This window comes from Pteropus vampyrus, unplaced genomic scaffold, assembly GCF_000151845.1.
Source record: "Pteropus vampyrus isolate Shadow unplaced genomic scaffold, Pvam_2.0 Scaffold108, whole genome shotgun sequence".
NCBI lineage: Eukaryota > Metazoa > Chordata > Mammalia > Chiroptera > Pteropodidae > Pteropus > Pteropus vampyrus.
In genome coordinates, this window is record NW_011888889.1 from 2,491,718 (window position 1) to 2,502,424 (window position 10,707).

Here is a 10,707-nt window from a genome sequence, read left to right on the forward strand (position 1 = left end):
AAATATTCAATTTAGTACCAAACCAGTACCTCATGGAGCAGGTGACAATGCTATATGTCCATTGTGGAATTTTTAACAGCATTATATGTTATACAAAACTTAGACCTTGAAACACACTTCATTAAAGGGTACTTAATCTTTGTTTTAAACCTCTAAGTATTGTTTTTTTAAAAGTGATCAATGTATGTACTGGCTATTTTAGTTATCCCGCTATGAGATTCACACAACTTTGATCTAACTTTCTTTGATTTAACACTGCAATTAAGAAGATTTGGTTCAAAGTAAAAGCTCATTGGTTGATGTTTTACACTGATGTGATAATGTTTACACAGATGTGCTTTGAAATCTTGATTATGGTGGATTTGGGGGTCCCACCACAAGACAGACTGCTGTTATTTGAAAGGTGAAATAATATGACATTTACCTGGTACAACCTTTAAAACAGACTTAGCAATATACATTTCTATCGTGATTTATTTGTTTATTGTTTTAGACAGTATTTTTGTTTTATTTCATATCTCTCAACAGTAAATTACTTGTTTTAAGGACTCTTTTATAACTTAGTTGCACAAGGGTCAGTACTTAGGGCCCTAGTGATGAAAAGGTGTAACTTTACCTACTTTAAAGCACCTGCCAATTAATTAGGAAAAAAAAAAAAAACCAACATAAAACAACCTTCAGAGCAAATAAAACAAAGCAGTTACATCCATTTACGCCCCCAGGTTTAGGCTTTTGCTGAACAGACTATGAAACAAGACTGAAAAACTAATCTTTAGTGATTCCCTAAAACTTTTTGCTCAGGGGAAGCATAAATTTGTCAAGTGATTGACTCTAAACTGTTCTACCACTGAAAAAATTTTAACAGAAACATCTTGAATTTAACTAATGGTATAAAACCAAAGTTTTAGGTTCAAATGGACATATATGAACTCTTTCTCTTCAATGACTTTTTATTTTACAAATATGTGTAGGCATTTACATTATTTTTACCAGTAATTTTTTGTCTCAAAAAAACATCAAGAATCAATGTTTTCCATTTAGTTATTCTTCTAACTGAAATGTGAACCAAAAAAAAAAAAAAAATTCTAACCTTGAAGAAAATGCAACCAAGAAAGGAAAGTGCTCTTAGGTTGGACAAGGGCTCCAGAAGCCAATCATCATTTATAACACTGTTACAGATATTTATTTTCTATTTGTGGCAAATATAAGAATGAAAATTATCTCTTTTCAGCCTCTTTTGATTTACTCTTTATCCCTAGATTCATGATTATATTATGTTATGATGTTACGTTGATTAAAAGTGCATGATCTTAGCACACAATTTAAAACTTCCATATAGATATAAGGCAATCTCGGTTATGGCATGTGCTGAGTAAAGATAAACATTAAAGAGAACTCGGGAAGGGGGGCGAATGTGTGTTTCTAGCTAACCTTGATTATGTAAAGAAAATCCCCCATCTAAATGATAAAAGAAAAGAGTAATGCTTGTACATTTTATTAGTGTTTTAAAATTAGCGAGTTAAACTGTCAAAGCTTTGATTTTCCTTTCATGTGTGTCTGGGCAGGTCTAAGCCTCAGGTAACGCCCTTTTTCCTTTTCTCTCCCTTACCTTTCTTTGCACCTGTCCACTGCAGGCTCTCAGCAACTCCCAAGGAGTCCAATTCTCCTCTTCTCTCCTTTTCCTCTCCTACCCATCCCCCGCCCCCCGTCTTCCCTTCCTCCCCTCTTCTTCTTCTATATACCTGCCAAGCTGGGCTCGCTTTAGCAGCCATCTATCATTGCAAAGGAGCTCACATCAAAGGCGGTTGCACAGCAGCAGCCGAACAGCATCACGGTTGTTCCAAAGACAGCCCCAAAAAGGGGCCTTGACTGCACCTCCCCGAAGTTGCTGGCTAGCTTTGGCCAAGTGTGGGAATGATTTTTGCGACTGCACGGATAGAGAATCGTCCAGGGCTCCTTTTGGTCACTTCCGAAGAGCAAAAACGTGTTGAGAGGAGGCCGGTTTAGGATTTCAAACAGAACCTCCCCAGCGCTCATGAAAGGACTTGATTAGCATATGTCAAGAGGACCCGTATATATACTAGGTGTGTATGTACACAGGACTCTGATCTGATCAGTTTGCGGAGTTGGAGCCCCAGCCCCCAGCCCAGCCCCAGCCCCAGTATTGGCAGCAGCAGCTATAGATGTTTCTGCAAAGCCAGCAGCCAGCTCCCATCTACTCAAGGAAAGAAGACCGCTCCAAGACAGTGAAAGCTTCCCTGCTATCTCAGTGCAAAGTCCATTCAGCGACCTCACAGGAGTAACCGGGTCTTAACTTTTTGCGCTTGTTTCGCTGTAATTTTTCTCCATTCACCTCCCCATCCCCGCCACACTTTTTTATTGGGGGGTCTTTTGTTTTCCGGATCCGCCTCTCCCTCTGGCCCCTCCATGGCTCCGTTAGCTGAAGTCGGGGGCTTCCTGGGTGGCCTGGAGGGCTTGGGCCAGCAGGTGGGCTCGCACTTCCTGCTGCCTCCTGCCGGGGAGCGGCCACCGCTGCTGGGCGAGCGCCTAGGCGCGGCGGAGAGGGGCACCCGCGGCGGGCCCGGGGCTGCGGAGCTGGCGCACCTGCACGGCATCCTGCGCCGCCGGCAGCTCTACTGCCGCACCGGCTTCCACCTGCAGATCCTGCCGGACGGCAGCGTGCAAGGCACCCGGCAGGACCACAGTCTCTTCGGTACGTACCCGTACCCCAGCTCTCTCCTCCCCCCTCTCCCCGCCTCTGGCCCCTCTTCTCCACCGCGTGCGCCTGCCAACTCGCCTGCGCAAGGAGACAGGGCAGCGCGGGGCTAGAGTTCCTGCGACCCTTCCAGTGCTAGGTGCGGGCCCGGGTTGAAGGGCGGGCCAGTGCAGGGACTGGGAGGACTTTTTCCTGTAACCTAGTCTAGGCCTGCTGCTCTGGACGCGGGGGCGGGAGGAGAACGGATGGGGGCTCCCAACACACCTTGCTGCCCCGCCCTTCCTGCTGCCTGGGATCTTTCTTGCACTCATTACCTCGCAGGCAGGTTTTTTGTTGTTGTTCTTGCTGTTGTTTCTTAAATCCCCATATTACTTCCTCCTACTTCCCCTCACATTTCCCCCCAGTACCTTCCACAAAAATTAATAACAGGAAGCATTTCGCCCTACAGTTGTGCAGTAGATTACGTTTTCAGGGCTATTGCTCAGAAGCTTGCTGTTGTTTGGGATACGAGCATTTACGTGTTCACCTAGAGAACTGTAAATGTTCACTTGAAGAGGTAACAGATTAACTTTCCATGGGCACCGTCGCTACTCTCAGGCTCACCTGGTGGCAGTTCTCTGCACTCTTAAAGTTCTATTTTGGTAAAGGGGAAAAAAAATTGTACCTGGCTACTGAGCATGCCCAGTTCTTCAAACAAGCTCCTCTTTAGAAAATTGTGAAACCCGAAAGGAAAGATCTTGATATTAACCGCACGTAAGAGGAAATGGGAAGCGAAAGAAGATATGGGTGGGAACACATAGGGACAGGTTTCAGAATACCTCCAGCAGCGACTGGGAGCAGAAAGGGTTAAAGGAAAGAAACAAGCGAATGATTGTTAAGGCAGATTGTTAAGATACTAGATTGGAAATCATAAGGTCTCTGTGCTGTTAATTATTGCCTAACTAGCTATGTGACTAACAAGTGCCCCCACCAGTCTGAGCCTTCGTTTTCTTGTCTGTACAATAATAGGGGTAAATTAAATGGTCTCTTTAAGATGCTTTCTGAATCTGACATCCCAGGATCTTTCCCTCATTGCGGGTTTGTTTGTCTGTTTTTTAAATCAGAGTTAATTGCCTAGCACTCTCAGAGGATTTTTATCATCATACTTGGGACATCATTGGAGAGATTCATCGTTTTTTTTTTTCGTTTTGTTTTTTAAGATCCCATTTACTTGTCAGCAGCAATGTGAAAGGGCCCAAAAGTGTCAGGTTTCCTTTTGCCTCCTCAGCTCTGTGGAATTCTTTGAGAATCTCATCTTGGAATGGCCCTCTCTTATCTTGTCCTCATCCCCTTGTTCTTCTACTCTCATTCCTTTTTATTTGGCTTGGAGTACTCATCAAAACTTCGAAGAAATGTAAATCTTGGGCTGAGGGGCATTTGTCACTCTAAATGTAGAAATGAGCATGTGGTGGTCATTTGGTAGCACTCAAAGGCTTAGAAAATTAACTTTTTAAAAACCCATATGTTTGCGGCTTCCACTGATCTCTTCCAAATTCCCAATGACTATGAGTCAAGAGTGTCAGGACCTAATGGCCAACCTTGGGGTCACTTTTCGAAAGTGGTTTCTAAATTGACAAGGCTAAGATTTTGATTTTAAAGAACTTTGCTGACACCAGGTGGCTCAGTTCTCTTGCCTTTAAGAACTACTGCACTTGATTCATGACAGAAAAATCCTCCAGCTACCAGAAAGATTTAGAAATGGACACAAATGTGATAAGACCTACAAATAGAGCAGGTAGAAATTAAGCTTGGGTAATAGTCAGACTTCCCCCTGTGATACACAGTGTCACATTGAAAATTCTGCTTTTAAGACATTTGTAATTTTACTCAACTGTAATCTCTTCAAGGACAAGAATAGCTTCTTTTACTTTGTGTCTCTTTATAAGACTGACCCTATGGGAAGAGATTAGTAAATATTTGTAGACTAGATCATATTCCTTAAGTTGATATTTAAGTCCATTCCTTAAGAAATGAATGTTGCATATCAGATTTACCATCTTACTAGAACTTTTTTTTGCGAAAATTTTGTATAATTATTTAGTAATTGCAAAAATATGACTTAAACTGATTTTGTGCTGGTTTGTCACTGTATTGTGGGAAGCTACGTACAGAACAAAATATTTACTGTCCCACAAAGGGAAGATAACCCAGATTAGTCTCGTAGCCTAAAGGAATAAACAGATTACACAGTACCTTGCAGTGCATCCTAGTGGCCTTTGATAGCTAAGACATCAAAAATGACTACAAAGAAGCGGTGACAAAAAAAGTTTATGTTTAGCATGTATAACCTTATATGCTTCTCTATTTGCCTTCTTTTTCTAGTGTTTCAATTATTAATTATGAAATTATTTTGCTATTTTTCTTTTAAACTCATTTCTGTCATCAAAAAATAATTTTGAAAAAGCTTAAAATTGGCTATTTTAGATGTTAAAGTAAATAACATGTTTGATAATTCATACTAATTTGGCCATAATTAAATAAAAATATTAGAATCCTGGATTTTAAAATTTCAAAACCACATCAATAGACAAAAGTGTCCCAGTAAGGTTAAAATAATTTCCTATCTGAGCAGCTCTATATTTATAATAGAGTTTCTCTGCACAGTAGTACAGTAGTAAGACTACTTAATACATAAACATAGAATCATTATTTAAAAAAAAGTTTAGCCTGAGATCAAACATATTTCTTTAAAGGCTTTTCCTTTATTCTCCCCTATTCTCCATAGATTTGTCTGATGTGGTTGCATTGTGGGTTGACTCACCTGTTTATTATGATTTTTAAAAAGGCTGGCTTTGAAAATGATACCAGAAAGACAAAGTACCTCCAAGTCTTTTTATGGGACACTGGGCATTAGAAAATCTATCTAAAATCTGTGATTACCTCTTAAGGAAAGTTTTTCATGTCTACTCTTTGTGAAGGAATTAGCTTAGTTGCCGCCTCATATTATAAATAAAAAAGACTTGTCAAATCTCATTTGAGAATCAAATGATTACAAATTACTATGTGGTATACTATTTCCTGGAGGAGAAAAAGGATAAGAATTAAAAAGTGTGGCTAAAATCTTTAAGAACACAAAAATATATAACCTTTTCCCCATCAACCCTATGAACCATTGCAAAATTATTTGTGCCTGGTTATGTATAAAGTTTCAAATGTTGTTTAATAAAGTTGAAACTATTGAATATAATTATTCTAAGAATATATATAATTTTTTGTCTTTCTACAACTACATATTTTTAACAAGATAGCATTATCTTAAGATGGGAATTAAAGTATAGGTAGTTTTAGTTTTGCAAGAAAAACAGATACTTTATAAATCTGGTATATAATTGGCCTATATGGAAACAAAACATATTTTATTGTACTTGAAAACTGGTTCTATTACACATCCTAATCAGTTAATCAGTTCCTGTTCTTTGAAAGACAATAGCATCTTAATGTAAATCAGATACTTAAAGAGAATTAAGTTACTTGTGAGCTATAGTGCCCTTTTCAGTTTAAATTTAACATTCAATACAACTTCAAGTAATTATACATTTGTAAGTATACTCTGGATGAAATTTCATTAATATATCTTCTTCTACTAATCATGTCTTGGCTTGATATTTTTATTTTTAATAGGAATCACTCAGTAATGAGCTTGACAGTAAATTTAATTGCTGTTTACTCCCTCTATATTCTTCATTATAATGGCTATCCTATGGCCTTTGTGTCTTCCTGCTGTATCTTATCTTCTCTCTGCCTCAGGCTCTCAATTGAAATACTGACTCTTTGAAAAGCTACTTACAGACTATTTAGTAGTGCATTGTTGCTGTATAATCCTTGATAGCTCTAGTGTTCTACATGATCTTTTAATAGTTTGAAAGAGCTCATTTGAGCTGTTAAGAATCTACATTTAGAGTTTAAGAATCTATGTTTCTGCCAAAGAATGAATTAGGCTCTGGACAGAATAGAGCCCTCCATATAAGCAAATAGCCAGATTTGGTACTTTCTCTTGGCCTTGGGAGCATCACGTGTCCAAACAGGAACTTGCGCAATAAATCAAGAAATGACTTAAAAGCAAGAATCAGGCTAAATGGTGCACATTTATACTGTTTGTAGAGCTTAAGAGGGGGGTGAAGGGGTAAAGGTAGAAAGCTATTGAGGAAGGAAGTTCCAAATATAGAAAGTATGTCTATAGACTTTTTCAGCAGAGTCTAAGGGGAAGAATAAGACAAAGACATTAGTCCAAAGGTTACTGTGTATACAGAGAAAAAGAGTGATACAGAAGTAAGCATTTAGTTGTTTTATTTTTCACTATGGTGTTTTAGTGTATTAAGTAGAGAATTTTCGATATTAGTTTACCTACCAATGAATGAAAATAATTCTAAAAAGCTATTGTTAGAAAAATTGTCCTGCATACTAAATTCTTGGTATTTGACTATCACATTTAATGAATTATAAAGTTCTTTCATTTCTTTGAACTATAAAATTTATTTTTAAGAATCACGTGACAGAAAATAGTATATTATCTAATCTATAAAGTTTTGAAACTACTGTATTGTTTTCAACTAATAGTGTCCTGAAGCAGAAAAGTTGAATTAGGGCTCAGAAGATGTGAGTTCAAGTATCGGTTCTATTAATTACAAACTTTACGTCTTAGGCAAATCAACAAACCTCTTTGAGCAGCAGTATCTTTATGCATAAATGGGGAGAACATCTTCCATACCTATCTTAGAGGATTCTAAGAGGATATCTTGAAGACCAGGTAGAAAATATAAATGGAAGCCTTTTATAAACTAGAAAATACTAACATACCATATAAGATATGCTGACTGCTTCTAGAAAAAAGATTGACTTGATTCACAGTAAGCAAAAAAAGAAAAAAATCCAATATTATAATTAATAGAACATGGTTATAATTAACTAATGTAACCACGGAGAACTGAGAACACCTCTATTTTATACTAATTTAATATAATAATAGCTTTCATGTGTTGAATGCCTAAATGTGTTAGTCCTTACCTCTCTCCTGTAGGGAGGCATTTCATCCATTTTGCATATGAGGAAATTGAAGTTCAAAGAAGATAAATGACTTGCATAGTCTGAAAAGTCAGTAAGTTACTGAACTGGAATTAAAACCCAGGTCAGTCTGGTTTAAGGTTTTACACCCTTAACATTATACCATAATGAGCATTTTTTTCTTTGTAGTTTTTTTTTTTCCATCTATAAAATGAAAGGATTATCATAATAAGACATTGTACAGCACTTTTCAATTTACACATGACTTTTATGTACATCATTGTATTTAGCAGTATTGGTCTACTACTGTTTGGAAGATTTTCATTAGTCATATGTTCATTAATAAACATAAATCATTATTTTGTTTATAAATTCAGGTATCCTGGAATTCATCAGTGTGGCAGTGGGACTGGTCAGTATTAGAGGTGTGGACAGTGGTCTTTACCTTGGAATGAATGACAAAGGAGAACTCTATGGATCAGTATGTATTTTTTTAAAATTACATAATTCATAAAATAATGACTGTCCAGTTTGTAAGTAAAATATCTACTAATACTGTAGATATTACTACTAGTAATGTCAAAGGAAATATATAAAATATACTTATGTGCAAATTAAAAATTATATCTTGTTAAGTTTCCATGCGTCTGGGTAATAGTATAGTAACTCAGTTTTATTTTCTAAACCCTAATCTCTTATTGCTTTTAGCTCACTAGTTCTTCCTGTTTATTATCTTGATTCTTTCTGCTTTTCTCCATGTTTTGATCATTCTCAGCAGAGAAAGAAAAAAATGAGAGCATTTTCTTCCTGTTCTTCCTGCTATGTTAGATTCTTTGTACCTTTATATTTATTTAATGTAAATTTTCTCTACCCGTTGTCATCTCCTATAGCTGAGTATATATCACTTACTTGCTGACCTCTCTATATATGAAATGAGTGAATGAAATCTTAGGATACTGCAAGATACAACAGATAATGGGTAACCCCACTAGTTCGACCATATCTGCAGTCTTGTTAATTATAATAGCCACGAGCTCATTCACAGTTGAGTTGGGTAATTTTTATCTTACCACTGAGAATAAGTGCCCATTTGTGGGTCTACTATAAATGTTTTAAAAATGGGGCTTAATGTAAACTTTTCAGGTTAATATTTCATTAATATGAGAAATATTTTTTAGAACCCAAGAATTAAAATAACAAGAAAATATAAAACTCAGTTTAAAGTACAATATGGATTTTTCTCTTTCACTGCTAACATTTTTAATTTGTTCACAATGAGTTATATAATCTTAAGAAAATTAGTGACATGTAAACCTGTGCCACTTTTCTGCCCATCCTCTCATATAAAATCTCTTCTTAGAGTCAAAGTAGCTGTAACTATTTGCAAAGAGAATTTACTTATTACAATTTACCAGATGACACTGTCTGGTATCTTCTTTTTCTTAAAATCTCAACTGAAAGCACAATATACAGTTAAAATTTCAATATACACTAAGAAAAACTGGTTATAGTATTTAGTAAGTGGTATTTCACTTAATATCTGTTTTGTAAGGGCAAACCATGCCCTTTCCAGGCTTTCTGTCAGCTCAGAAGAAAGAAGAATAACACATGTATAGTAATCATAGAACTAGAATTACAATTAAAAGGTAAAAATATGTACATAATCTTTCTTCTTCATATTTGTGTTGGATTAAAAAATCAACTGTCGTCTATGTAGAACTTTAAAATCTAATGATGGGACAAGATAAATTACAGTCCTGTTTGGTGATGATGGTAGTAGGAGGGAGATAAAATAGAGCATGAGAAAGTTCAAAGTATTTTTAAAGTATTTGAAAATAAAATAGAGAATTGACATTAATTGGCATTTATATCCCTGAAAGGATATAGGCAAAGGAATAGAAAATATAGGGGTAAGATTTTTCTAAGAAAATTCTCTCAAAGCTATGTTTTTAATGGTAATTATCTTCTCTCTTTTAGGAGAAACTGACTTCTGAATGCATCTTTAGGGAGCAATTTGAAGAGAACTGGTATAATACTTATTCATCCAACATATATAAACATGGAGACACAGGCCGCAGGTATTTTGTGGCACTTAACAAAGATGGAACTCCAAGAGATGGTGCTAAGTCTAAAAGACATCAGAAATTTACACATTTTCTGCCTAGACCAGTGGATCCAGAAAGAGTTCCTGAATTGTATAAGGACATACTGATATACAGTTGAAGTGTGATAGTGTCTTTACCGAAGAACCAAAATACAATTATTCTTTCTTATTACAGTTCTCATCGTAAAATAACAACCCAGGAAACTATTCAGAACATTATGAAGTTAATTTTCCAATAGGAAACTGGATTTGGAAAGAATATTGAAAACAAAGAAACAAAAATATTTGACTTCATCTAGATCAAGATCTCTCTTTATAAGTGGATAAGTTCCCCTAGGTATACTGGCTCAGTCCTTGCTAGTAGGTTGAAGCTGAAAATCTGTTAAACTGTGGATAATGGGAACCCCACCTAGTTTGCTGCTGGTGTCTCACCTCTCTGGATTATGTTTACTTTAAAAGTTACATTAAAAATAGATACTTCATGTTGAAGAAATGGATTGACATAGTTGGCCAAGATTATTGCTACAAACATTTTGAGGACTTTGAAGGATTTTGCAAGTTATGGCATTGTATGTAAAAAACCTGGGTGAAATGTGGACTATGAAACATGCTGCACCAAGACGAAACATTTTTTTAAAGGATGGACCTATTTATACATTTTCGATTTGCAAATATTTATTATATATATTTATTTATTAAAGAGTTTATTTTTTACTGGTATATGAAGATATTACAAAGAGAAAAACACAACAAAAATTTATTGTGCCATTTCTTTGTTGTGGTGTCTTAGGCTGTAAAGAAGACATCATTATTGCAACACGTTAAACATAGAATAAGATCTTGAATT

At 36.2% G+C, this 10,707-nt stretch overlaps 1 protein-coding gene across 1 annotated transcript; it reads left to right on the forward strand.

The window, feature by feature from the left end:
- The first annotated feature begins 2,290 nt into the window (after positions 1-2,290).
- FGF20 (fibroblast growth factor 20) lies at positions 2,291-10,504 on the forward strand. Its single transcript, XM_011365271.1, has 3 exons — positions 2,291-2,713; positions 8,134-8,237; positions 9,734-10,504. Exons 1-3 carry the CDS (start codon positions 2,428-2,430, stop codon positions 9,977-9,979), a joined length of 636 nt encoding a protein of 211 aa, XP_011363573.1. The 5' UTR covers positions 2,291-2,427; the 3' UTR covers positions 9,980-10,504.
- The last annotated feature ends 203 nt before the right edge of the window (positions 10,505-10,707 follow it).